Raw genomic sequence first — 27853 nt, 5'->3', positions numbered from 1 at the left:
GCCTCAAAATGTTCATCTTCCGAGCCCTACCAGGGCTTTGCTGCATTAAACATTGATGGCGCTACTGGCGGATCAAAGTTTTGGGTTTAGAGCTGAAAGTGCTTTGCAGAAGAGCCGGCGGCACCCCCGGGATGAGGAAGATCCCAGCATCACTTCCAGCCCCACTCCCACCACAGCCGTGGGGCTGGGGGCACAATGGCACAGCAAACTGTGCCACGGGGCTGGTGGCACAGCAATGCCATGGGGCTGGTGGCACAGCACACAGTGCCACGGGGCTGGTGGCACAGCAATGCCATGGGGCTGGTGGCACAGCACACAGCGCCACGGGGCTGGTGGCACAGCAATGCCATGGGGCTGGTGGCACAACAGACAATGCCACGGGGCTGGTGGCACTCAGCACATGACGCGGGGCTGGCTGCTGCTCTCGGCTCCCCATGCCATGCCATGCCATTCTCCATGGCAGGAATGATGCAAAGCAGGACCTGGGATTAGAATTAACCCCCCAGCGGAGCGGGGTGCGTGGGCTGTGTGTGCAGCGGGGCTGGCCGGGCTGCGGGGGATCCGGCGAGGCGAAGCCATCTGGGCTTTTGGAGGGGTGGGGAGGGGGTTATCAAACAAAGAGATTTTTTTTTTTTATTTTAATATATTTTTAACACCCGCAAGAGCCGTCCATCAGCCAACACGGAGCTGCTCGGTGCCGGTGCCAGCACCATCTGCCCACTGCAGGGCTGGCTGCCCTCCGGGAGCCCGAGGCAGGGGGCTGGGGAGGGGCCCTTGGAACCCCACCACAAAGAACACCGGCTCCTCTCCGTGCTGCTCCGGGTCCAGGTGTCTCTGCTTGGAGGATGATGAGCCCAGCCCTAATTTGGGCTATTTAGGGATGGGGAAGAGGAGGCTGGGGGAAGGGAGGTGGCTGTGGTGAGGGTTCTGTAGGGTGGGGAGGCAGGATATGGTGAGCTGGGCACCGAGCACCTTTCCCACAGCCCTCGGTGGCTCCCACCCCGAAGGTTTGCCGGGATTTGGGGGGAAAGGGGGGTCAGGCGATCCCCCTCCCCCAGCCTTCATCGCCAGCTTTAGCGGGCGCCGCACTCGGAGAGTTACGGCGTGGGGGTGGGGTAGCAGGGAGGAGCCCCCCCTCTCCAGCCTGCGGGATTGGAGGGCGCCTCGCTCGGAGAGTTACGGCCGGGGGTGGGTGGGGGCAGCCCCCCCTCCATCCCTGGAATTAGCGAGCGCCCCACTTCCAGCATCACGGCCGGCCCCCCGCCCTGTCCCTGGGATTGGCGAGCTCGGAGCGTTACGGAGGGGGGATTGAGGGGGAGGCGGGCAGAGCCCCCCCCAGCTCCGCACATCCCCGGTATCACCGGGTGTGCGCCGCTCTCGGAGCATTACGGCGGGGGGGGCTGCGAAGGAGGCGGGGAGAGCCCCCCCGGTGCTTGGATTGGCGTGCGCCGCGCTCGGAGCATTACGGGCCCCCCCCCTCCGCCGTCCCCGGTATCGGCGGGCGCCGCTCGGGGCGCCGCCGCCGCCGCCGCGCCCGCAGCGGAGCTGTCCGCGGTGCTGACCGCCGCCGCCGGCCATGGGCCCGCCGCCCGCGCTGCTCCTGCCGCTCCTCGCCGCGCTGCTCCACGCCCCGGCACACGGTAAGCGCCCGCCGACACCCGCCTCGTCCCCGCCGTGCACACCGAGCGCCCCGCGCTACCGGGCGGCTCCAACCCACCGCCGTCTCCGGCAAACTTTGCCAACTCGCGCTCGCCCCCCGGTGCGGAGGGGACGCTCCCCGTTTTCCCCCGGTGAACCGAGAACCCCCCACCCCGCCTGCCCGTTATCCGGCCCTCCGGGGACGCGCACGGCGCTTTGCAGCCGGGCTGGTGCAACGCCGCCCCCGGCAGGCTCCGGCGGCAGCCCCTCTGCCCGTGTTACCGCCGCACCGGGGGCTGGGCAGGCACGGCGGACCCGCGGTCACCGAGCCCTTCGAGCCGCCCTCGGGCTGGCTGTGCTGTGAGCCGGTCCCTCCGTGCGGTCCCCCTGCCGGGTGGGGGGCACCGGGTGCGTTTTGTTCTTTCCCCCTCTTTTCCCTGTTGGGGTGACCCTCCAGCTCCGTGAGGGACACTGGGGACACGGTGTGCTGGCTTGCCAAGGAGAGCAGCCAACACCCAGCTCGGCTCCTTGTCCCTGCCACCCGTGGGGCACAGCAGTCTCGGTGCCTCGTGGCTCCGCTGCCCCAAAAATAGGATTGGGGACCTCCCAGGGCTTGGGGAGCTCTGTCAGGGATTGGGGTGCCCCGGAGCGGCGTGGCCAGGCATGGGGCGATGGGCGGGTCGTGGTCCAGCCCCGGTGGGATGCGGGATGTGGGCACCGGCTGCAGGCAGCAGCCGTGCGGGGAGTTACATAAACTCCCATCTGGCGGCGGAGCCCAGGCGGGGAAGGGCGCCGTGGCCCTGCGCCCGCTGCTATTCCCAGCTCGCCCCGCCGCCTGGGGCTGCTGCCACAGCCTTCCTCCTTGGGGGAGGCAGAGGATGGGGACAGCAAGTGGGGCAATGCCCCGGCACCCCCATCTCCTGCCCTGCTGGGGGGCAGCAGGACTGGAATGGGGGGTCCGTGTCAGTGGGTCTGTCTTGGGAGCAGGGCGCTGAGCAGGGCAGATTTCCCCCCAGGGGAGGCTGGTGCTTACTGTGTCAGTTTAATGATTTCTAATGAGCAATTACCTCTAGTCAGTCCCCTAATTTCTGAATATCAATAAAGTTAATTAAACACTGCATGTGCATTTCCCAGAGTCTTAAAAGTAGGGATGCCCTGGGAGGTGCTGAGCTTTTCCCAGGGCTGGGACCCATGGGGTCCTGCCCACCCTGTGTCCCCTCAGCATGTTCTGGGAGCTGCCTGTGTGCCTCGTGCCTCAGAGTCCCCATCCTCCATCAGGCAGGGCTCCCAAGGGGTCCGTGCAGCAGTGCCAGCTCAGTGTCACCATGGCCTTGACTTGGCATCGATGGGCTGGTGCATGATGGAGATGAGCTGTGGGTCAGAGGGACATGGGGTCAGGGAGTCTTGGACCCCTCATCCTGTCTGGGGAGCTTTGTGATGTGGTCTGAGGGGTGGCAGTGCAGGGTCTGATCCTGCCTCTCTCCTGCCCTAGTTGTGGGGCACCACCAGCCACTGGCATCCACAGGGATTTGCCCCAGCAGAAAGTGGGGTCTGGACCCCATGGCACTGGTGAAGCTGAGGGGAATGGTGCCAGGCACAGCTCCATCCACCCTGCCCCACTGCAGCCCTTCTCCCCAGCTCTCCAAAGCCATGGCAGGCCAGGAATTTTTTGTGGGGGTCATTTTAGCCTTGCTGGAGGGATCTCCTTGTAATTTGGGGTCCTGGCAGCCTCTGGCATTAGGAAACAGCACAGGCTGTGTCAGGGGGCGCAGGGCCTGGCCGTGCCCCCATGAGCTGTGCTACAGCATCAGCCAGCTGCACTGTGCCCATGGGGTGATGTATTTGGGGGGCACGGTGCCCCTGGGGGTCTCGGTGTGAGGAGGGGCTGGGGAAGGGGGTGGGTGCCCGCTCCGGTAATTGCACACAGCGCGTGTGCTCGTGCCCTGCGTGCCTCCGAGGAGTTCGTCACCGCCGCGCTGCCGTGTCGCCAGGCCAGGATTATCTGGATAATGCTCTTAAGCCAGGGAGCGGGAGGGCAGGGCTGTCCCGGGGGGATGTGGGGTGCAGGCTGAGCCAGGCTCCCCCAGCACTGCCCAAGCCTGGCTGCCGCAGGGATGGCCCCTGGCTTTGCAGCGCTGGGCATGGATTCAGTGCAGGGTGCTGGGCCAGGCAGGGCTGGAGCAGAGCAGGGGGAGTGTGGGGGAAATGGGGGGCAAAAAACATTGGGCAAGGGCATGACAAGGGCACCCCCAGGCGTGGTTTGGAGCAACAGAGCCCCCACATTTTTCTGTGCTGCTGTGGGACCCCCAGGCTGGCACGGGGCTCCTGGGGCTGTCACTCCCTGCCGGGGTGGGGGCTGAGGCTGACCTGGCCGTGGGGTCCCCTGGGAGCACCAAGAGCCCCCAGGGGAGGTGGATGAAGTTGTGTCTCCAGCGGCTCTGACGGGAGAGGATAATTTCGCCTCCAATCAATTCTTTAAATGCGCACAATTGAAAGATTGCCTCTGAAAGCTGCCTATAACCAGGGAGGTAATGGATTCCCTCCAGTCGCAGGCAGGAGCTCGGGAGTGGCAGCATCCCTTCCTCCTGCTGCTGGGGACATGGGGACAACCGGAGGGCCAGCACTGCTCCCACATTGAGCAACCTCGGGTGGGTGAAGGGGCTGCCTGGACCCCTCAGAGGCAGCTGGGGATGCCTCTATCTGCCTGGCCTGCTGCTAGCCTGCCCTGTGCTGACACCTGGCACTGATCATGCCATCCTCCGAGGTGCCAGGGGGTCCCATTGGCCAAGGCTGGGGCTCTGCTCGGCCCCCAGGCTGCGGGAGAGGCAGCGGGAGCCAGCCTGCACGCTCGCTGTGCCAGTAGGAATTATTACATATATAATTTAAATGCAGTAACGAGCTGTGCTGAAGGGATCAAATATTAATCAGCTGCAAGAGCGCTGCTCTGACCCTGTGAAAATGGAGAGAGGTGCTTGAAATGCCAGATCAGCCAGTGGTGGGCGAAGAGCAAGGTGATGCTTGGGCAGAGCAGGCTCTGGTGGTCCCCACATACCCCTGGGGGGTGGCAGCAAGGGGCAGTGTTGGCTGTGAGATCAGCCCTGAGTGGCTTCCAGAACTGGCTGGTTCATCCTGAAGGAAAAGCAGCGCTCGGGCAGGATGTGGGGCTGGCTGAGGAGCCATGGGGGCAGCTGGAGCGCCGGCTGTGGCAGGAGCAGGCGGCGATGGGAGGGGAGGGATGGTGCCTGCAGGAAGTGTGACATGGCTGAGCAGCCCAGCGCCGAGCCCGACAAGCAGCTCTCGCTCGCCTCCCGCAACCGATTTCAATTACTGTCTCTGGCAGTGGGCGGAGGGAAGGGGAGACGGCAGCTGGGTGGGCAGCGTGGCCCTGCTCACCCTGCCTGCCTCCTGCCCACGCTGGGCACGCACCCCCAGCACCCAGGGGTGCCCCGAGGGCTGGGTGCCCCTCTGCCCCCTCACAGGGGTGAGCTGTGCTGGGTCCTGGGGGAGATGAAGACCAGATCTTGCACAGAGCCCCATGGGAGCCTGGCACCCACATCATGGCCGGAGTGGGGTGGCACAGAGTGGGCGCTGCCCAGCAGTGGGGTATCCATCACTGGAAATCCTGGAGGAGGGGCTGATTTAGGTGCTGCGAGCCCAGGGAGGGGGGACATGGCACCGCACAGCGCTCGGGTCTGAAATAGCAGCAGACACACAATTTATCACCGCTGCTGCCACGCAGGGAAATTGCTGTAGAAACCCATTCGCTCCACAGGGAGAATGAGGAAGGGGGATTACATGGGCTGTGGGTGGCCAGGAGGGGACAAGGGCGTTGCTGGCACCGTTGGGAAGGGAGAAGGGCCCCGGGGATGGGCACCCAGCTGCCCGCTGGGCACACGGGGGTGCTCCGTGTGCCAGCCGGGCTCGGCCGCCGCGATGCTCCAGGGAGCCGGTTGCGGTGATGTGACATGTGTCAGCGGGTAAATGACTGTTCAATTCAAGGAGAATTGCAAAACATACAAGGTCAAACGCTTCCCCGCCAGCGCTGCCATGAATATTAAAGCCGAGCTCCACCGGTAGCTGCCAGGGCTGGCGGCCGCACCCGCCCGCAGCATCCCCGGGCACCGGGCGGCCCCTGGGGTCCCTGCTCCAGCTGCTCCGACAGGCTCAGCTCGGCCGTGGGCATCTGGGGTCACTGGTGGTGCCAGCGTGGCCGTGGGGTGGCAGGATGTGGATGGCAGCGTCGGCGCCAGCTTGCCATGCTGGGTGCCAGTGGTTTGTCTGTGGTGACAGCTGGTGGCAGAGGAGCTGGCTGCACATTCCTGCCCCTGCCTTCACCCTCACAGCATCTGTGTGCCCCTGCCTGCACCCACCCACCCACCCACCCACACCTGCACCCACCCACCCAGCCCTGCCTGCGTGCAGACAATGCCTGAATTCCCTCGCTGCCTACACCTGCCCACCCACCACCTGCACCCACCTGCATTCCCTGCCTGCTCCTGCCCACGCTGCCTTCACACCTGGGAGCAAGCCCTGCTCCCTGCCAGGGCAGGGGGCAGGTGGGGATCTGGCATCAGTGAGGTGGGTTCCCTCTCCTGTTCTCATTGTGGAGGCTGGGGGTGGCTCAGGGGGCTGTGGGCCGTGGTACAGGGAGGCTGTGGGAATAGGGTTGGGATCTGGCATCAGTAAGGTGTGTTCCCTCTCCCGTTGTGGAGGCTGGGGGTGACTCAGGGGGCTGTGGGCCGTGGCATGGGGATGCTATGGGTGGGTGCAGGAGCGTGGTGTCGGCTGCCTGACAGCGCATTCATCACAGCTGCAGGCCCTGACCATGGGGGCAAAGCCAGATTGGATTTTAAATTAGAAAATAAACCTAGAATCTTGTGAGGCCCACCCCTTGCCCTCACCCTGTGCCCGCCTGCACCTCCCGCTGCCCCCTCCTGCGGGTGGGGAAACTGAGGCACGGAACCGCGCTGCGATGCTGCTGGGGCCACCGAGGGCGCTGGCCTGTCCCCTCGCCGAGCCGGGCGCTGTGGTATTGCTGTCTTGGCGGGCAGCATCGATCGGGGCTCCCTGGGCGGCCGCGTGCCGCCTTATTTATTTATCGGTGACAGCAGGCGGCATCGATCCCCGATCCCCGCCGGGGGCCCCGCCCGCCGCAGCCGGATTAGTCTCTGGCATCTCCCGGCTGCTGTTAATAAACTCCCACCCCGCAAAGCCAATGGGAGGGATTAGGAGCCCATCCCGGCTGTGTCCGTGGCCGGCACGCCGAGTTACCCCGACAGGGAGGGGGCTGCTGGGGGTTTGGCAGCCCCTCTGCCCACCCCGAGTTCAGCGGGGTCCCTGCTGGCTGCCAGGGCCCGCAGGGGGTGTGCTGGGTGGCCAGGCCCACGTCAGCAGTGCCTGGTCACCTTGGGGACATGGGAGGGACGTAGCTGTGGCACTGGAGATAAGCTGCTTAGGGACATCTGCGGAGGTGGAGGATCTCATTCTGTGGTGTTCACGGGGCAAGGGTGGCAGCAGCTGGGCACCCCCTGCCTTCCCACGGTGTGCTGGGCATCCTGCATCCCCAGAGGGCCAAGAGTCCCCAGCATCCCCTGTGCCAAGAGCATCCTGTGGTACCCAGAGCCCTGGGCAGTGCCTGAGCATCCTCTGGTACTCAGAGCCCCACACAGAGCCCTGGGCAGTGCCTGAGCATCCTGTGGTACCCAGAGCCCCACACAGAGCCCTGGTGTCCCCAGGAGTGCCCAGCCCAGCGTGCTCAGTGTCCAGATGGGAGCTGCTGTAGGATCCTTGCTGGGAGGCCTGGCCTTAGCCAGCAGCCTCCATGGGGCCCTCTGTGCCCCCCAGCACCCCGGGCAGGTGAGATGCTGATGGACAGGAGTGTCCAGGGGGCTGGGTGGGCATCTCCAGCTCAGCCTTCACCACTCAGGGCAGTGGTGGTGGTGCAGGGCCCAGCCCTGAGCGCTAATCTGCCATTAAAGCCCAACGGAGATTTTGGCGCCCTTCAGTATAAACTCATTAACTTTTATGTTCTAATAAACGGATCCCATTAAAATATAATTCTGGCCTTGCTGGGGGGCAAGCAAACCTCTTGGAGCTGGTGTGGGCAGGTGTCCCTGCTGTGCCTCCGTGCTCAGGGCATTATCACCGTCCCTGTACGATGACAGGGGGATGCTGGGGACAAGGGGTGGGTGGCAGCGGTGTGAGGACGCCTGCCAGCACCCAGCAGCTCCCCACTACGCGGCACACCCAAGATAATGTCTCTTAATAGTCCCTTAAAAGCAGCATTCGCGGAGTAATTAATCTTCGCGGGGCCCTGCCCTGCTACGGATAGGGATAATTAGCCGGTAATTGGCAGTATCGTGTCATCAGTGCCTGTGCACGGCGGAGAGACGTGCCCACGCTGCCGTGGCCTCGGAGGGATGCTGGGTGTCACCATGGCACCCCCGTGGTCTCGGAGGGATGCTGGGTGTCACCCCCACGGCCAAGCAGGGATGCTGGGTGTCACCATGGCACCCCCCATGGCCTTGGAGGGATGCTGGGTGTCACCATGGCACCCCCATGGCCCCAGAGGGATGCTGAGTGTCATCCCCATGGCCCCAGAGGGATGCTGGGTGTCACCCTGGCACCCCCTCTGCCGTGGCACCGAGCTGTGCCCAGCGAGAGGGCACGGTGCTGTGCCGGATCCAGGAGCGGGAGATGCTGGGTGACTCATTAGGGCTGATTAAATTCTTTTATTTTTGGTCTAAAGGCCGTAAGCTGCTGGGCTGGGCGTGCTGGGGATTTGCTCAGGGACCAATGCCTGGCAGGGTCACGGGGCTGTGACAGGGGAATCCCTGCGGTTGTGGGTGGGAGAGAGGGGAGCATCGATGGGATTGGGGGTTCCCTGCAGCCTCACACTGCTCGGGGACAGGGGCACCCCGGCTGGAAGGAAGCTGAGCTCTCTGGCAGCCTGGAGAGGGGTGCAAGTGTCCAGGCTCCTGTGACATTCCTGGTCATGGCAGTCATGGTGATCACCTGCATGTCTGCACCCTGGGAACATGCAGACCCAGGAGAACCTTGGCACGGGATGGCCACCTCTGTAGTGAAGGATAATCTGAGATATCAGGGACACCCAGAGCCAGGGTTGTCCCCATTCGGGCTGGCTCACAGGAGGAGCGGGCACCCTTCACGTGGTACAACTGCAGATGTGCATTAATTAGCTGGGGGTTAATTGCTAGGGCTGCCCCAGTGAAGGGTATGCTGGGGAGAAGGTATCACAGTCCCGCTGTGCGTGGGTGATGCACTTGTTTGCCATCCTGGTTTGGGGGGAATATTGAGGTGCAGGGAAGTGCCAGCCCTTGGAGCAGCAAGGTAGGTCCATGGGAAGTGCTGGTCCCAGTGCAGCACAGGTCTGTGGCACTGCATCAGCATCACTCCCCAGAGCTGCATCCACACCTGGTACAGCACAGTCCACGTCCAGGCTCTGCTCTGGGTGCCACTGAGGGCACAGTGCTGGTCTGTGATGAACCATCACCCCCCGAAGCATCACCAGGCTCCTGTTCCCTCTCAGTCCCCAGCACAGCATCAGCCCACATGTTCCCCAGCATACCGCACTCTTTCCTCCCTCCAGGCTTCAACGGGCTGGCGAGGAAGGCCGGGGAGAGCGCTGAGGTGGAGCCGACGGCGCTGCCCACGGAGGCGGCGGAGCGGGAGGCCGAGGCTCGCTTTGTGAGCACCGCGCCCACGCTCAAGATCCTCAACCACCACCCGCTGCTGGAGGACCTGCTGCACGAAGCCTTCCTCAAGAAGGACTACCTGGCCCAGGCGCCGTTCCTGCCCGCCGGGGCCGGCCCCTTCCTCCCCGGTGGTGCCCTCCAGCCGGCCCCCGGACCCCCAGAACCCGAGCCATCCCCGCGCACCCCTGCCCTGCCCCGGCCCGCCTTCCCCACCGACCCCCTGACCACGCCAGCGGGGCGCCCTGGGCCATGGGGGGAGGCGTGGGGGGCTGTGCCAAGCGCAGACCCCTCGTGGTCCCCATCTGGGGTGCCAGAGTCAAGCACGGCATCCCCCAGCCAGGCACCCACCGTGCCCAGCACATCCCTGGCACCCCAAGCCGGGGCCACTGCGGTGCCTGGCGATGAGGAGGGGACCACCACCACGTCCACCATCACCACCACCACTGTCACCACGCTGCAGGGGCCAGGTGAGCGCCAGGGAGGGAGTCGGGTGGAACCAGGGTGGAGTGAGGCTAATCTGGGGTTTTTTCTGTCACCAGCTCCCTGCAACCGGACGCTGGCGGGTCCCGAGGGCTGGCTGGTGTCCCCAGAGCCAGCTGGTGTCCCCTATGATGGCAGCCTGGACTGCACCTACACCATCTCTGTCTACCCTGGCTACGGTGTGGAGCTCAAGGTGAGCTGAGGGCTGAGGGTGGGCCAGGGTGGCAAGTGCCCACAGACAGGTGTGGTGTGTCCCCTACTCTGTGCCACGGCTGTGTGTCTGTGCAGGGTGCAGCAAACACATGGTCTTGTCCCCATTCCTGTGTCCCCAAGCCAAGAGAGCTGGCTCAGGACACTGCCTACCCTCCTGGCACAGAGATGTGGGTACACGAGCTGCTGGGATGCCCCAGGATGCTCTGTGCCCACCAGCTGCTGTGCCTGGCACCCATCACAAAGAAATGCTGTGAGATTTAATTAATGAGGCCCTAACGGAGAAGGTGTGAGCAGTGCCAGCAGGTGCTGTGCTGTGCTGCAGAGCCAGGAACACCCAGCACCCATCTGCCAGGAGCAGAGGCTGACAGCAAACCCTGCTGTGCTGAGCCCTTGTGCCGCTCCCATCAGTGTCCCCATCTCTGCTGAGGCCACCACAGGGCTTATGGAAAGCTGGTGGTGAGCCAGAGGCAGCAACTCCACCGCCAGCCCTGCTCCAGCAGCCCACACTCACCAGTGCTGCTGCTCCTCACCATGCAGCACGGCTTAATTAGCATCATTAATAGCAAATTGCTCCGGAGGGCGAGGCTGGCTGGCTGCAAGGCTGCCAGCGTGGGCCTGGCTGTGCTGTGGTGCTCTGGCAGAGCCAGGCCCTGCTGCTCTTGGCGTGGGGGATGATTTATGGCCCTGCTAACCATGTTTGAAAGGTGCTGCCCTGCACAGACAAGCTCCAGCGGGCTATCGACCGCAGAGAAGCCACTCAAGAGCCAGCTGCCAGCCAGGTGCCGGGTGAGGTTGAGGTGGTGACACCTGTGTCCCCTGCAGGTGGAGAACATCAGCCTGGCAGAAGGGGAGACGCTGATGGTGGAGAGCGTGGGAGGGCTGGAGCCCAACCTGCTGGCCAACGAGTCCTTCCTGCTGCGGGGCCAGGTCATCCGCAGCCCAGCCAACGTCCTCACCCTCCGCTTCCAGAGCCCCCGGCCCCCCAGCCCCGGTTCCTACCACTTCCACTACCAAGGTACGGGGCTCAGAGCCCTCTGTACCCTCTGGGAGCTTCCCTGCCAGCGTGGTGCTAATTTGGATTGTGGTGATGCACCGGGAGTTTATCTGAGTTTTAAGCAGGCACTGACTAGGTGAGTGTCACGATCCGTCCTTACGAACGGGTTTCGTGATGGTTCATGGATTGATCTCAGGGTGCAAAAAGAACCGGCACAGCACAGGGGATTCACAGTGATAATCAAAACAAATGCACCTTTATTGAATGACCGCAGCAAAATGCGATAGAGAGATTAAGGGAGAGAAAAAATAGAGAAAGAGAGAGAAAAGAGAGAGAGAGAGAAAGAGGGGGGTACAGCTACCAAACGTAGAGACGACAGACTCTCACTGTGAGGAACACTCATGGAGAGCTAATTGGCCTGAGCAGTTATGGATTCATTGAGCATAATTCTCAGCATCCATAAGCACTGTGTCACTTGAGCCCTGCCACACCCAGGCATTTCCAGGGCTCTCGGGGGGAAGGTGGTTTTTGGGTTCTGGTGGGTGTCCATTGCTCCTCAGCCTTGCTAACAGCACCACTTACCTGCAGCCTACCTGCTGAGCTGCCCCTTCCCGGCACGGCCGGCTTTCGGCGAGGTCTCGGTGAGCAGCCTGCACCCCGGTGGGGATGCCCGATTCCGCTGCTCCACGGGATACCAGCTGCAGGGCGCCCGCCGGCTTGTGTGCCGCAATGCCACCCGTCCCTTCTGGAGCGCCCGCGAGCCTGTCTGCCTCGGTGAGCACCGGCAGCTCGGGGACACGGGGCAGCTGGCGTGGCACTGCCACCCACTGACGGCGCCTCTCCCGCAGCGGCGTGTGGCGGGGTGGTGCGGAACGCCACCGTGGGACGCATTGTGTCACCCGGCTTTCCCGGGAACTACAGCAACAACCTGACGTGCCACTGGCTGCTGGAAGCGCCGGACGGGCACCGCCTGCACCTCCACTTCGAGAAGGTGTCGCTGGCAGAGGATGATGACAGGTTTGGCTCAAACTGGGGGGGTAAGGGTGTGGGGGCACTCTGGGGCAGCCCTTCATGGGGCTGTGTTCAAGGATGAGTGCTCTTGGCTATATCCAAGGATGGGTGCCATTGGCCATATCCAAGGACAGGATCTGCCATGGATGGGTACCATTAGTCGTATTTAAGGATGGCTGTTGCATGCCATGGCCAAGTGTGGCTACCTTTGGCCATGGTCAAGGACAGGTGCCATTGGCCATATCCAAGGATGGGATCTGCCATGGCTGGGTACCCTTAGTCATATTTAAGGATGGCTGTTGCATGCCATGGCCAAGTGTGGCTACCTTTGGCCATTGGCCATGGTCAAGGATAAGTGCTGTTGGCCATATTCAAGGAAGATAACCTCTGGCCATGCCCAAGGATGGTGCTGTTGGAAATGGCTGGGGTTAAAGGCTACCATCCGTGCCCAAGCATGGCTGCTGTTGGCCGTGGCCAGCAGTGCTCCCTGCCCTTGTCATGCCTCGGCAGGCTCATCATCCGCAACGGCAACAACGTGGAGGCCCCGCCGGTGTACGACTCCTATGAGGTGGAGTACCTGCCCATTGAGGGGCTGCTCAGCACCGGCCGCCACTTCTTCGTGGAGCTCACCACCGACAGCAGCGGGGCCGCAGCGGGCATGGCGCTGCGCTATGAGGGTATGGGGCCAAGGGAGCAGCAGGTGACCCCAATATCCCTGTGCCCACCTGGCCCCCGCAGACCTTTGCCCCTGTGCCCGCAGCCTTCGAGCAGGGGCATTGCTACGAGCCCTATGTCAAGTATGGGAACTTCACGGCCAGCGATCCCCGGTACCCCGTGGGCACCACGGTGGAGTTCAGCTGCAACCCTGGCTACACTCTGGAGCAGGGCTCCACCATCATTGAGTGCGTGGACCCCAATGACCCGCAGTGGAATGAGACAGAGCCGGCGTGCCGTGGTGGGTGCTGGTGCTGGAGGGTGCCGGGGGGTGGTTTGAATGGGGCATGAGAGATGCTGCAGCCACTGTGCTGTTGAGTGTGATGGAGCTGAGGGACATGGTGGGTGCTGGGTGTGGGATGCTGGAGCGGGTGGGTGACCCATGGCAGTGCCAAGCCCAGCGTGTGCCCACAGCGGTGTGCAGCGGGGAGCTGACAGACACAGCCGGAGTGGTGCTGTCACCCAACTGGCCAGAGGCGTACGGCAAAGGCCAGGACTGCATCTGGGGGCTGCACGTGGAGGAGGACAAGCGCATCATGCTGGATGTCCGTGTGTGAGTGCAGGGATGGGATGGGATGGTGGGATGGCGGATCTGTGCCCTCCCTGCCCTCACGGCCCCGCTGCCCCAGGCTGCGGCTGGGCTCGGGGGACATGCTGACCTTCTACGACGGGGACGACCTGACGGCGCGCATCCTGGGCCAGTACACGGGCGCCCGCGGCCGCTTCAAGCTCTACGCATCCACCGCCGATGTCACTGTGCAGTTCCAGTCTGACCCCGGTGCTGGGGCCTTTGCCTACCGGCAGGGCTTTGTCATCCACTTCTCCGGTGAGGCCCATGGCGGGACAGTGTCCCCGGTGTCCTCAGCGTCCCGACTGCCCTGCTCAGCCTTCCGTGCCCACAGAGGTTCCCCGCAACGACACCTGCCCTGAGCTGCCGGACATTGCCAATGGCTGGAAGACGTCCTCACAGCCAGAGCTTCTCCATGGCACTGTGGTGACATTCCACTGCTACCCCGGCTTCCAGCTGACTGGCACTGACCTCCTGATGTGTCACTGGGACCTGACGTGGAGCGGTGACCTGCCTTCCTGCGAGCGGGGTGAGTGGTGCCCACCAGTGACCCCCCTGCCCTGCAGCTCACCCCATCCACCGTCACCACTGGTCACTCCTGCCTGCAGTGACAACCTGCCGGGACCCTGGCGATGCTGAGCACAGCCGCAGGGTGGTCTCCAACCCCAAATTCCCGGTGGGAGCCACCGTGCAGTACGTCTGTGACAAGGGCTACGTCCTGGCGGGCGCCGGGACTCTCACCTGCCACGACCGCGCCGCGGGGGGACCCAAGTGGAGCGACCGCCTCCCCAAGTGCATCCGTGAGTTGGGCGTCCCCTCCTCGGGCCTATCCCCCGAGCCATCCGATGGCGATTGCTGACGCCACCGTCCCACTGCCTCGCAGCCGAGACCTACGAGCCCTGCCACAACCCCGGCGTGCCGGCGGGCGGGCGGCAGAGCCCGGAGCGGCGGCTGTACCCGGCGGGAGCCACGCTGCACTTCTCCTGCACGGCCGGCCGGGCGCTGCTGGGCGAGAGCAGCCTGCGCTGCCTGCCCGGGCACCCCTCACGCTGGAGCGGCTCCCCTCCCATCTGCAAGGCGGGTGAGACGAGCGCTCCCCACCCCAGCACCCCGCCGGCTCCGCTCAGCTCCCCACTTCTCACCCCTGCTGTTGGTTTCTTTCTTCCGCCTCCTGCAGCCTCCTACGATGAGTTTTACAGCAACCGCAACCTGGATGGTAAGGGCGAGGGTGTTTTGGGGTGCCGGAGCGCTGAGGGGCACCCGGGGTGCGGCCGATGCGGGGTGTCCCCCGGGTGAGCCCCGATTCTCCCTCCCGCACAGCTGTGGCCAAGGCTGTGCCCTCGGGGACAACGCTGGAGGGCACCAACGTGGCCATCGCTGTCTTCCTGCCCGTGCTGGTGGTGGCCCTGCTCATCGGGGGCATTTATCTCTACTTCTCCAAGTGAGTGGCCCCCCGTGACCCCATGGGGCCCCATGCTCAGTCCCCCAGTGCCCCACTGCAGCTGCCCTTTCCCCGCAGGCTCCAGGGGAAGCCAGCCCTGCAGCTGCCCCTGGCTGGCTCCCACCCCTACGACCACATCACCGTGGAGTCAGCTTTTGACAATCCCACCTACGAGACAGGAGTAAGTACCGGCCCCCACACCCCCCATGTGGGGCTGGGCACGCTGGGGACCCTGCATTGCATGGGCCACCTGTGCCAGGGGCTGGGACAGATGTGGCATGGGATCATGTGTTTCATTAGATAGGACGTCCATCCAGGAACAGCACAGGGGGTGGGACATGCACCCAGAGACCACCCTGGGATGATGGATCTGTCCAGGGACCGTTCAGGGATGGACATACAGTTAGGGACTATGTACAGGATGGAACATCGATCCAGGGACCACATGTGGGGTGGCATATCCCTGTAGGTACCACACATTACTCCAGAAACCATCTAGGGACCATTCACACCCTCTGGGAAATCCATCCAGGCACCACACATTAGTTCAGAAATGAACTAATCAATCAATCAATCCAGGGACCACACACACTGTCTGGGATATCTACCCAAGGACCATGTACAGGATGGACACTGAACCAGGACAAATGTTTGGGATGGGACACACATCCCCAGGGCTCTCTGTAGTCTGGGATGCTCCCCCAGCTCCTTATGGGATGGGAGATGCCCTATCCCTGTCCCGGGCACCCCGTTGCACTGTGTCCAACCCCTTGCAGTCTGTTTTCTTTGCAGGACACGAGGGAATATGAGGTGTCCATCTAGGTGTGGGCAGCGTGGAGCAGGGCGCTGCAGCCACCCCTCCCCTCCGTGCCCGCCGGCCCCGGCACGGGCTGGGAGCGCCTCTCCCAAGGAGACTCAGGCCGAGCGCTTGGCAGGACCCACCTGGGCACCGGCCACCCCCCTGCCACCCCCGACCCACCCGGACCCCCGAGGGCTCTGCCCGAGCCCCACTGTCACCCAGCCCCCCGCACCGGGCTCATGAGAGGCTGAGCCAGCGAGGGTCCCCGGACCCCATCCCGCCCCCCGGCCCCTGAGCCAGCCAGGGTCCCTGGACCCCACCCTGCCCATCCGTCCCCCCAGCGGGAAAACAGCAGCCCCCGCAGTCCCCGCGACGGAGGAGTGACACAGGCAGGGGGAGCAGCGCTGTGGGGACCCCCAGGTAAGGACAGGGCCCCCCGGGGCTGCAGCGGGGAGGGGACAAAGCCCCGGGGGATGGGCGAGGGGCTTGGGTGGCCTTGTGGGTGCCCCCCCCCCCCCCCGCCCTCGTCCCCCACCCAGCACAGGGCTGGTCCCCCCCGTGTCTCCCACCGCCGCCACGCAGGGACGTGTCCCTCCCGTGTCCCCAGCATGCTGCGTGTCCCCCCGGCCCCCGCTTGCTTCGCCCTCACCGGGGGGAGGTCCCTTCGCCACCAGCGTGTCGCCCCCGCGCGTCCCGGCACCGCAGAGTGACGGGGTGGGCAGGGGCACCGGGCATGGCTGTGGCCCCTCCCACCGCCGCGTCCCGCCCGGGCTGGTGACCCCGGCCCCCGCCGCCCCCTCGATCTGGAGGGGACACCGCCCCCCTCCCCATCTTTTGGTTGTTTCATTAATAAAAACTGGTGTTTTAGAAGAAGGGATGGCGTCTTCCTCAGCGGGGCCGGGCGGCTTGGAACGGGGATACACCCACACACACACACCCCCGAGCACGGGCCCGGAGCCCACCTCACCGCCACCCCGCTGACATCTCGACCCCCGCCCGCCCCTCCCGTGCTCTCCGAGGGTGTGCACTGCCGCTTTAAAAGGCGTGGCCTGTGCCGGGGTGACGTCACAATCAGAGACCGCGCCCCCGCCACCCCGGCGCGCCGCGCGCCGCGCGCCCCCTGCCGACGCGCGCGTGTCCCGCCGCCCCGCCCCGCGCCGTTACGTCACTGACGTCCCCGCCGCCCCGCCCGCTCGCTGGAACGTGACGGCCGCCACGCGCCTGCGCGAGAAGAGGGCGGAGAAGGGGCGGGGCAGGGCTGGGTAGCGCGGGGAGGCGCTCGGCGCACGCGCAGTGGCTCCGCGTGCGTCCCGCCGCCCCCCCCCGCCGCCGCCGCCGCCGCCGCGCCAGGTCCGAGCGCGGGAGGCGGCGCGGAGCGCGCATGCGCGCGGGGCGGGCGGGGCGGGGGCGCGGAGTGCGCGTGCGCGCGGAGCCCGGAGCGTCGGCGCCGCCTGTGCGCGGGGCGTGCGCGGTGCGTGAGCGGCCGCGGCGGGCGCGGGGCCGCCGCCCCCTCCCTCCCTCACCCACCCACCTCCTGCGCGGCAATGGCAGCGGGCGTCGGGCCCCCCGCGGCCGCCCCCGGGCACGGCTGGAGGAGGAGGAGGACGACGCGCAAGCCGCAGCGGCCCGTGGGATAGGCCCCGCCGCCCGCCCGCCCCCGCCGCGCCGCGCCCCCCCCCCGCCGCCTCGACGCGGAGCCGCCGCTGAGGGGCCGCCGCACGTCCCCGCCTCGCTCCCTCTCGCCGGGGGGGGCTCTCGGGGCCGCTCCTGGGCTGGATGAATGTGGGAGAAGATGGAGACCAAGACGATCGTCTACGACCTGGACACCTCCGGGGGGCTGATGGAGGTGAGGCCCGGGACGCGGCGGGGGGGTCGGACCGGGGGGACAGCGGGGCTGCAAGATGGCGAGGGAACCCCCCCAGCCCGCAGCCCCGTGGCCTTACAAGGAAGTGCGGAGGGACGGAGGCAGCTCGCCCGGCCCCCGGAGAGGCCCTGCCGGACACGGGGCGGGTGGAGCGGGCTCGGCCGGGGCTCTGTCCCCCCCCCGATCCCCTCCCGGAGGGCCCGGGGCCGCTGTCCCCCCGGCGGGCACGGGGAGAAGGGCGCTGGGTCAGGGTCCGTGCAGCCCCTCAGAGCCCGCTCTGTCTGTGTGTGCATGTGCAGCAAATCCAGGCCCTCCTGGCTCCCCCCAAGAGCGAAGATGGGGAGAAGAAGAGCAGGAGGCCCGAGAAGGAGCCCAGGCGAAGTGGCAGGGCCACTAACCACGATAGCTGCGATAGCTGCAAGGAAGGAGGGGATCTGCTGTGCTGCGATCACTGCCCCGCCGCTTTCCACCTCCAGTGCTGGTAAGGCTTGGCGCTCTCTCCCTCCGGATCTGCCCAGAGCACCTTCCCTCCGGCCGCTCCCGCTTCCCGTTAGGTCCCGGGGAGGGGGGGGACGCGGGGCCGGCTGGAGCAGACAGGAACAAAAAGGAGGTGCAAACCCCGCTTGGGTCCATCCCTCCTTAGGCTAATCCCCGGCGGCCGAGGTGAACCCTCCCCTGGCTGCTTTCTGGAGGGTTGGGGGTCCACCCTCCTCCTTTCTTTTTGTGCTGAGCAGCGGGCGAGAGGCCTGGAGGAGGAGCGAGGCCGCTGGCTGCGCGGCCTGGCTGCCTTGGTGCTGCCCCTGCCCGGCCTTTCGCCCTCCCCAGCGGGAAACTTGCCCACCTCACCCCTCTGCAAGGGTGCCTGGCTTGCGGGGAACCCTCCGGAGGGCCCTGGCTGGAGAGGGGGAAGCCCTGGTGGCGTCTCCGAACCAGGCCTGACGTTCCCAGCGCTTCCGTGCTGCTGCAGCTGCTGGGAATAATGGAGGTTGCTGTCTCTGTGTCTCCCTGCCTCACTGTTTACAATATGGCGACCTTCCTTTAAATTATATTTTTATTCTCAGCGCCATTTTGGCTGCATATATGACTTCCAAACCCTTGCAACGCTCCCCACAGTATCTCAAACGTGAAAATACCTTCCCCGTGGAAATCCAGGCCTCTAGACTTTAACGTTGACCGGGTTTATTCCTTTCCCTCCTTTTTTCCCTTCTTCCTTGCTCTTCCAACCTGCTTGTCTCATCCGTGGGGGTGTCTGCCGCGAGCCGGGGGGCTGCCGGGCGCTCTTTGCTGGGAGTTGTGTGGCTTTGTTGATGAAGGCAGAGCTTTCTGCATGCGGATCTGGCTGCCGGCTGGGAACCGAGGTGCGTGTGGAAGCTGTGGCAGAGCTCGAGGTGCTGGAGGCTGCAGCAGGATGGGCTCTTGCTGCCTTCCCTCGCAGCTTCCCAAGCTCTCCCGGCACAAAGCGACACCACGCCAAAAGCAGCGCCTCCTCAACTTTCCGCCCCAAAGTTTTTTCCTTTTTCTGCACCCGGAGCTTGGATGCATCCTGAAATCCCCCCTTCCAACAGTTGACACAGGCGGGCGGTTTGTGTTAAATTAGCACAGCCAGAGTGGATAATGGAGTGGAGGAGGGAGCGGGGCAAGTCAAACAGCTGGAGCTTGGGAGTACAGAGTATTCTTCCTTAGGGGAGATTTTTTAACCACATTCCTTTCTCTCTTTCATGCTTTGGAGCTTTGTTTGCCACCCTGTTACAGCTGTCTCCTCTGCGCTTTTTTTTTTTCCCTCTCTCTGTTGTTTGTTTTTTTTTTTCTTTGCTTTTTTCTGATTTTCATTTGCTCGCTGGCTATTCTGCATTTCTATGCTAATTGAGGGTCTCAGAACACTTATTAAACTGGCTGCTGATAGCAGGGGAGCTGGGTGTGCGGTCACAGTTCTGTAGGGAGTGTCCCGTTAGCAGCGTGTAGCCAGGCAAACCCGACAATGCTGTAGCATGCAGCCATGACATCATCCCTCCTACCCTGAGGAAGTGCTACTGGTGGTGGTAGTGCAGATCCTCTAATATTTACTAGCAGGATAGTAATTATCATTATTTTGCATCCAGTGTCCTTGATGAGCTTTAATTTAAGGGTGGTTTTTTTCCTTCTGCCGGGCGTTGTTGCTTTCGGGTGCATCCTGAGCGTTCTCCTAGCGAGGCTGGAGCGATGGCTAGAACTTCACATTTTGGAATGGAAGAGCTGTGCCTAAGGCTGCAGAGTTAACTCTGAATCCTAGTTAAGTCTGACCATAAATGAGACCACTTTGTGCATGCCTAAATTTCATGGCTTAATTTGGTGACGTTTTTGTAGTTAGCGAGTGGGAAACAACCGGGTAAATCAGATACCTGTAAAGCTTTAGCTGTGCCTGAGTTAGTTGCATTATAATTGTATAAGAATTTATGTAAAAATACTATAGAAAAATATGTGTATCTTCAAGTAGTCACTTTTCAGAACAGAAATGAAAGAGAATTCTAAATACTCTCTTTCACCCCATTTGTTGCCTCCTCTGGGGTTTCTCAAGCGATCCCTTTGACAGCAGCCCAGACCCTGCTGTGGGAGGTGGCACAGTGTGGAAAGGCTTTGTCTGAAGGCTTCCAGCTTGGGCCTGTTCTGCCTCCTTCGTCCTGGACCTTTGTTGGACCTTTTGCTATGGCCTTCAGGTGACCTAGGTTGTCTCAAAGGGATGCTCAGGTTTTGTTTTCGTGTGTCTTCCCATTACCTCCTGCATTTTGCTGGAAGTAAACTTCCGTTATGGGTATAAACTTAGGCATAAAGGCAGCACTTGCAACTTCCTTTCTGCCTTCTTTTTTTTATTTAAAGAATAGTAGCTGTAATGCAAGGCTTGGTTTGAGTCACTTGAATAGCACTGCTGGAGCACTCTGATTTGTGTTGACAGCTTACCTGTTCTCTGAATATTTATTGTGAGCTTTAGTACCAGATTGAATTTATTATCAATACAGCATAACAAAAAAAGTAGCTTTTAATTGGTCTAGGGTTTGTGATCAGTTGATTACAGCTGTAATCAGCTCCCATACAGCTGTATGGGAGGGGCTATATTATAAAAGAAAAGGATTTTCAGGGGTGTGATTGGCACAAGTCATGCTGTCAGCTGGAGACAAACCCTGCTCAGCTTCCCAGGAACTCGTGTTGCTCCTTCCTGTGTAGAGAAGGTTCTTCTGTATCAAGTTGTTTAAGCCTGTGGTGAGGAGGTTGGCTTTGCTAGGTGTGTGACCCTCAAACTTCAGCAGTTTGCCTTAACTTCAGTTTAGCACTTAAACCCGTTGTCCTCTGTGGAAAACAGAAGGCACTTGGCCAAAGCTCCCAGAACTTTCAGAGTCTGATAGTGTTACACATCTGAGGCGGTAAATAACAAGTTTTGTTGGTACACTGTGGCACAACTGCTCTCCTGAATTAACGTGGGTGGAAGTGACTTCCCAAGTCTTCTGTTGGGGTGTCAGCTTTTCCCACAACTCCATTTTGGAGTCACTAGTTCAGTGTGAAGCTGCTCTGGGTGCTCTGAGAGGCCAGAGGATTCCAGCCTGGCTGCAGATAAACTGGCCTGGTGGGAGGGATACAGGGAAGTGTGAAATCCCTGCCAGATACTTCGTTTCAACATACTTGGATTAATATCACGGTCAGGTGACTCTCCTCAGGTTTGAATCTACAGAGAGAGGTTTTTTGGGTCCCTACTAATTCTTGAAAGCAGGACGTGGGATTTTTAGCTCTGAAGTTGGTGTCTTGTTCTGCTGTTTGCCCACAATCTGCTGCTTTGGGTAACAGTGCAGAGTGCATTTCCATCCTGATGTTCTGCCTTAGCCCAGGCCCCCAGGGACAGTGCATAGTCCTTCTTTACATGATTGAAAACCAATTTTCCAGTGCTACTTCTATTCTTTCCCATTTATATCCTCCTCCTGGCAATGTGATTGTTAGAATTCCCTGTGTTTTCTTGAGCTTGTAGTAAACTTGATTCACATTTGCAAAGTGACTGATGTTGCAAATTCATTACGAAGGATTAGAAAGATCCCCGGGAGAGGAAAAGTTTAGTTAACAAGCTGGGGGAGGGGAGTGACAACAGGAGGGAGAACCAACACAGAACAGTTTTGTGTTTGTTTTTTCTCTCTCTCTCTTTTTTTTTTTTTTTTTTTTTTTTTTTTTAAGTTTTTTTTTTTAAGTCTCCATGCCCAAGTTTCTGGTTGGAGGAGCCCAAAAGCACAAACCTCGCTGAATGCTGCGGTTCAAGTCCCTCTTGTACAATCTCATGCCGCTGGCTGTGCAGCTCTGCTGGCATGGCAGAGTGACCTCAGTCCCTTAAAGCTGACCAGTTATGTAAACGACAGTGCCAGTTCTGTGGCCCTGCTCAGCAAAAAGGTTCCTCTTAGCTGGGTTTCCTCACTGCTGTGCTGGGAGAATTCTGTCCTGCCCCTGCCGGGGCCTGCTACCTCCATCAAACTTTCTGCAACACCTCCTTGTGTTTATATTTGCAGTGTTTGGCTCATTTCCCCTCCGATTTGGCAGTCTTCACCCAAGTGCTGGTGTCGAAGAACAGGAGTGACAGAGCTGCAAAGTGCAGCAGAGGAAGCTAAGCTAGATTTTTGGTATTTTCTATGAGTCACATTGTTTTAGTGCTTCGAACAAAGAATGGAAAAAAGTTGTGTTTGGCTGGTAGGACATCGATAACTCTTTCCCCACCTTATTCTGTCTAAAATGCTCTGCTTTATCTTTGGCATTTGTTCTAGCTTTGGGTTTTTACATAAATATGCAGTCTGTGAGGGGAGAAAAACAATGGCCAGTCTATTGTCTCAGTTAATCCTTCCCTTAATGGTCATCTTGCCTGCCTCGGGTGTTTCAGGGTGAATCTTAGAATGGTCTGAGGCATCTCCTGCTGCAAGGAGTAGGGGATGTCCAGGAAGGTGCTGGAGAGGCAAACTTCCTACCTAAGAGTGGCTAGGAGCAGTGTTTCAGTACATTGAATTACATCACAGCTTCAAAAAAGCTTGTAGTTTTAAGTGAAGGAAGTTTTTAGTAAGAGGCTTTCTGTTTGTTTGGGTTTTTTTAACAGTAAATGACTGGCAAACCCCTACTTTAATGTTTATGTAATTGCATATTGAAGGTCAGAGTAAACTGTTCCGTTCCCAACATTTCAATGTATCCATCTTAACCGATACTTTGTTAAAACAATATTGGTTTAAGTGTGTGCTTTTAAAAGAACCCAACTTTTGTTTTTATGTATCTCTGGCTCTGATATTTTGGGAGCCTTGGGGCCTGCCCGGGCTGGATCCTGAGGCAGGAGGAAGTGATTGCCCTGGCTGGGTTTCTGGCAGCAGAGGGTCACTGCGTGTGCGCCTGCAGATGTGGTAACACGATCAGTCTTGGCAGCTCTGCTCAGCAGAGTTGTACCAATGAGATTTTTCACTCTCCTTATTTTGTCCTAAATCTCCCTGTGCAGAGGCAGATAAGGTCAGTCTAAATCTATGGACTTCAGCTGAGGGTTTCAGCAAATCATTCACGGCAAGAATTTGAGGAACTCGTGATTGGGTGACTGGCAAACCACCACTCTCACCTCTGTGTGTGGATGTTGCTCCTGTTAAACTGTGTGTGAGCAGATTTTGCACTGTGGGCAAGAATTGGGGATTGGGATTGAGCCTGCTGCAGTTCCCAACATCAGTGTGCAGTGGGTAGGAGCATGGCTTTGGGATTCTAAAGGATTCAAAGTTGAGGAGAGGGATGTTTACCTTCTTAATTTAGGCTTTTCCTTCAAGGCATGGCTGCTACACAGACTGGTGTACATCAAACACATGCATTGTTCCAAGGCTGTTTAAAATGGCACAGGGAGGCAGTGGACAAGGAGAATTCTGTGGTTTTGTACCTTGGCTTAGGAAAGTGCCAGTTTTATGTTGACCACGACCTGTGGAACTGAGAAATCCTTTTTTTTGTGCCTCTCTGAGGTCCATTTTTGAGCTGACCCCTCAGGAGCAGGAGGCTGCAGCGGTTTGCTTCGAGGTGGGGTTCAGTGCTTTGTTCCTGCTGCTCCAGAGCTGGTCTTTCCTGGTATGTCAGCCTGCAGGCATGACTCATGGGAGCCTTTCACAACATGGAAAGGTCTTCCCAGAGGAATTCCAGCTCCTCCAGGCATTTGCAAAGGAAATTCTTAATTGGATTAGATTCATAATACTAATCTGCTAATGACTGTTTGTTATGGAGATCTTGGCACTATCTTGTAAATATATTCACCTTGCTTTAGCTGCCTTATGTTTTTTTATCACATACAAGCTCGGTGTTGTTAAGATTGTACTGCCGCCAGCAGATCTGATAGTTGGGAATGGGGGACTGCTGTGTTTATTGCACAAGATCTTATAAAGCTCATAATTCTTTCCTCTGTCTCTCTCCATTTCACGGTGTTGTTTAGGTGGGGTGGTGAAAGGGAAGCAGTGGTAATTGGCATGTCTGACATCCGGCTGCACTGCTCTTACCACGGGTGTGAAGGACACCCCGGCTGGGGAGTGCCTCTGTGCAGTTGTCAGTGACAGAACTGGGTATTTTTAGCAAGAATCAGGACCAACCAGGAATTTCCCCCCCTACAAAAAGGGCCTTTTTTGGGTTGTAGGTGCTGTTGTGGTGGTGTGAGGAACACCTGCAGGAGAGCAGGACTCCTGTGTTTCCCTGTGTAAGACAGAGTCAATTTGAAATTTCAGTTGTAACATCGATACTGAAACAGTTTTTCAACACGAACATAAATTCTTCGGTTTATTGACCCACACCAGTGGATGTTAAACTGCTTTTTTTGCTAGACTGACTCACTGGTACCTGTCAGGTTCTTGACTTTTTCCTGTGCTCTGCAGCCTTTCTCAAACCTTGAGTCAGTAGCAAATAGCAGGAATCTGCTGTGGAGAAAGGGAGCAGCTACTTCCAGAGTAGGAAGGAGGTGTATCTCCCTGAAAGCAAGTGTGACAGTCTGAATATTTAGGAAATGCTGTCTGTTGGAATATAAATCATGTGAGAAGGATGTACTCGTTTTGTTTTTTTAAACCAGTCAGGAAGTTCTCTTGGACTTGTGAAAATGCAAATGTATCTGGGGGATATAACATGGCTTTGTTACAGGGGTATGAAAGAAGTGAGTGTAAGCAAAAAGCATCTTGCCACGTCAGGTTACTGGCTAGACTTGTGATTTTTGTGACACAGATTGTCAGAGCTGGCTTTTCCTTCCTATAGCAATCGATTTGTGCTGTCTCCAGCTCCACTGCTCACTAGATGTCTGCCCAGCTTCCTCGAAGGAACACTGCAGTATCCAGTAACTCTGTAAGCTGAGTAAAAATAGTGTTGTAGCTTCCCTTTAATAAAGGGGTTGACAGATACCAGTTGTAATGCAATCACATACCTTTTTAGGGTATGGAGTAAATGCTCCCTGTAGCCAAAAATGAAGGGGGGAAAAGAAAAAAAAAAAGGTGGTATAAATAATTCTTCCTGTTGGTGTATCAGATCTTGAGCACAAAAGGCAAAGAGCATCTCAGCCAGCTGGGGGGAATCGAGTGCCTGAACCCAACTCTAACCCATTTCTGCTGACGTCTGCTCTGCACGATCACTGGAAGCAAACTAGATGGAGCTGGAGATTACCGACTTTGAACCCTGCAGAAAGCACTGGCCTGAGGATACAATTTAGCAGGCTGAAAACCCCATGCTGAATTTCTGGCAAGCACTAGTGATTGGTGTGAAACACCTGCCTGTACAGCCTCTGACTTTGGGCACGGCATCATGTGAACTTCCCAGTGATCTCTGTCTAGAATAGCAACAGGAGCAAGATATGAAGGTGATCTGGAAAGGCAGAAAAGAATGTATGCCCTGCTCTAAGGATTTTTTTTGTTGGTTTTGGGGGTTTTTTTTAGTGGATATTTCTGTCTCTGCTCTTTTTTCTCTCTTCCCCAGCGTTCTTGGGAAAGCCTAGTCCACATGTAGATGTCAGAATTACACTTCACTTGTGCCTGTGTGAAGACAAATTCATGCTTTTGCTTTTATGGGTCTGCCCTTCATCCTCTTCTGATGTGCTGCTTTCCTTTTTTCCACCTTACTGCTGCTGTCCTTTCACCCCTGTCTCCTTTGAACACGTTCAGTATGGCTGGGGCTGAATGTGTTCACTTCTCAGAAACCTCTCAGACCTGTGTTTTGATTATTTTTTTTCCCACCAGAGATGTCTCTTCATTTATTGTTCTTTAAAGACAGAATTGGATGAAGTGATTCTCACCAGGGCTGTGTTGTTCCTCAGCCTCCTTTCTTTTCCCTGATGCTGCCCTATGTGTCATCCTGCTTTGAGAAGATGACTTCTAATCTGTTAAGAAGATGGTGCTATAAAGACCTGAACACTTAATAATGAACCTGGACATTGAATTCAGGCTATTGTTACCATTGTCTGCAGCACAGGCATGAGTGATGCCTGGGAAAGAAACAGGAGTCAGGATGTGCAAAATGTCTGAATTTCTGTGTCTGACCCACATTTTTCAAAGTCAACAATTCTTCTACCAACTTCCATGGTTTCTGCTTATAAATACAAAGCTGGATGGTTCCCTAGGCAAATATGTCTCAAATATCAGAGTTCATAACCAGTCAAACTAATTAAAAAATAATAATCAAAACCCCTCACTGCAGTTCTGGTGGTACTATACGCTCTTTAATACATATTTGTTTTTATATATGTATGTGTTTACCTATGTGTGGAAATTTGGTATCTTAAAAAAAAGTACTTCCTTTAATTTTTTGTCAGCTGGACATTAATGAAGGTAATAACTAACAGGTTGTCTAGGGAATGGTCTCTGTGGGCCAGGTTCTTTCTATAAATAGAAGGAACTAATTACATCAGGTGATCACATGTTTACATGCAGCTTATCCAGTTTATTGGGCCCTCCTGCTCATCAGGTTGGAGGCAAAAAACTTCTGCTTCATGCCTTGGAGGATACTTCCCTGATTCCCCATGAGCTTCAGGCCTGCCTGTGCTCCAGGGCACAGGGAGGAGGCAGGAAGGGAGCTGAGGCAAGGTAGATAAACACCTGCTTCCATGAGGTTCTCTTCCCAGGATGGGAGTAGCAGGAGTGGTTTGATGGATTCAGGTAAATAAGTTCATAGGCATTGAAATTCACAGAATACCCACAATATTTGTGATACACTCATGAAATGGTACCTGGTTCTTAGGAGCAGTGGTGCTGCTGCCAGAGCCTGGGACTGCTGGCCAAGCCCTTGAAATGTTGAACACACTGGCAGGTCTAGATAGTAAAAATGAGCACATAGTGAAGTAAATTTTGGGATCTGGCATACCCAGCAAAGCTGCTACTTAAACCTTGAAGAGTTCAAGTCTTCCTTCACTCTTGTACCATCATGTACATAGTGTAGTGTATCTTTATTTTTTCCTTGGATACATCTTATTCCTTGCTGTCTGCCCACATAATGGTGTTTTAATCCTGCTTCTGTTTTCAGTCTGTTGCTGAACCCTTATTTCCAGCTCTGGCAATGCTGTTGGAAAGATGCACACTAAGCACATGCAGCGTTCCAGATGATGGGATAATTGGTGACCTGTGAAACACTCATTTTGGTTCCCTTCCTTGCATAGTGGCAGCCAAAATAATCCTGTCCTGACCTGTTTGGTGTGTCCAGGAGTCCTTGCTGGATGTTGCTCATTTAGAATTTCTTATGTCCATGCTCAAGACTTTCACTTCAGTGTAAACAAAGTTGTGCTGCCTGCTGTCAAGCTTTTTTTACAAGTTCCCTCAGGAGTTGTTGCACCACAGGTAGAAGTATAATGGGTGATGCTCTGTAGTTAATATGAATTGTGCTGCTGGCTTAAAATAAGTATAACTTATAAACAGTGTGACCCTGATTGAGGCCAGAAAGTTGCTGAAACTGTTAGTTTTAATGTGATCAGGTCATGCTTAGAGGTCTGTAAAGAACAAAAATTGTGCTGGGCTTATCTGAAGTTTGGTGGTCTCTGCATTGGTGCTTGAGAAATCTTTGGCTTTTTCAGGAAGATTATTGTTGTACGGCTGAGTGTCACAATTTATCCACGTTAATGAGCAGAACTTGGAGACTTCACTGAATAATTTGAGGAACAACAGTGGAGGAGAGGAGGGAGCTGATAGTTTTCCTAATAACCACCTCTGAGGTAATTGAAATCTGACTTCTGTCTTCAGGAGCTTTGTGTTGATGCAAGAGTAAAAGAGGAAGGGAAGGGAGTTGCAGTGGGGAGGAACTTGCTGCAGGGTGCAGCTGTTGGCTTGTTTGGTGTGGTTTTATTCTGTCTAAGGTAGAGGCTCAGGCTTCCAGGTGTCTTCCTCCAGCCGGCTTTGGGAGCAGCTGTGAGCAGAAGTATGTAACTTGGGCACAGTAAAAATGTTCCAAAAAGCT

At 58.4% G+C, this 27853-nt stretch overlaps 2 protein-coding genes across 3 annotated transcripts in view; both read left to right on the top strand.

Annotated features, from left to right (window-relative positions):
* The first annotated feature begins 1550 nt into the window (after positions 1-1550).
* Positions 1551-16446, top strand: SEZ6 (seizure related 6 homolog). Of its 2 annotated transcripts, none has more exons than XM_054287277.1 (17): positions 1551-1640; positions 9248-9820; positions 9893-10026; positions 10869-11061; positions 11629-11814; positions 11889-12057; positions 12562-12728; positions 12812-13006; positions 13180-13318; positions 13395-13591; positions 13668-13862; positions 13942-14133; positions 14217-14414; positions 14511-14549; positions 14654-14774; positions 14853-14955; positions 15567-16446. In XM_054287277.1, exons 1-17 carry the CDS (start codon positions 1577-1579, stop codon positions 15594-15596), a joined length of 2895 nt encoding a protein of 964 aa, XP_054143252.1. In that variant the 5' UTR covers positions 1551-1576; the 3' UTR covers positions 15597-16446. The 2 variants fall into 2 exon arrangements, with proteins under 2 accessions (XP_054143252.1, XP_054143251.1); XM_054287276.1 differs by having other exon boundaries at positions 15551-16446.
* Positions 16447-17270: 824 nt separating this feature from the next.
* The window catches only part of PHF12 (PHD finger protein 12), a 31511-nt gene continuing 20928 nt past the window's right edge, over positions 17271-27853 (top strand). Inside the window, exons 1-2 of the mRNA XM_054287207.1 lie at positions 17271-17419; positions 17737-17918. Of these exons, the coding sequence (XP_054143182.1) occupies positions 17354-17419; positions 17737-17918 (248 nt within the window). The 5' untranslated portion in view covers positions 17271-17353. The remainder of the gene's footprint in view (positions 17420-17736; positions 17919-27853) is intronic.

Source organism: Melozone crissalis, unplaced genomic scaffold (assembly GCF_028551555.1).
Source record: "Melozone crissalis strain CALT ecotype California unplaced genomic scaffold, PUWL_Pcris_2 ptg000057l_1, whole genome shotgun sequence".
NCBI lineage: Eukaryota > Metazoa > Chordata > Aves > Passeriformes > Passerellidae > Melozone > Melozone crissalis.
This window is presented reverse-complemented; position numbering and strand designations above follow the sequence as displayed.

Bases quoted from the DNA above. Each gene is read 5' to 3' on its own strand.
- SEZ6 (XM_054287276.1), top strand. From the start codon at position 1,577: ATGGGCCCGCCGCCCGCGCTGCTCCTGCCGCTCCTCGCCGCGCTGCTC. The intron at 13,592-13,667 runs GTGAGGCCCATG...CCGTGCCCACAG, and splicing joins CTTTGTCATCCACTTCTCCG to AGGTTCCCCGCAACGACACC. The intron at 14,134-14,216 runs GTGAGTTGGGCG...ACTGCCTCGCAG, and splicing joins CCGCCTCCCCAAGTGCATCC to CCGAGACCTACGAGCCCTGC.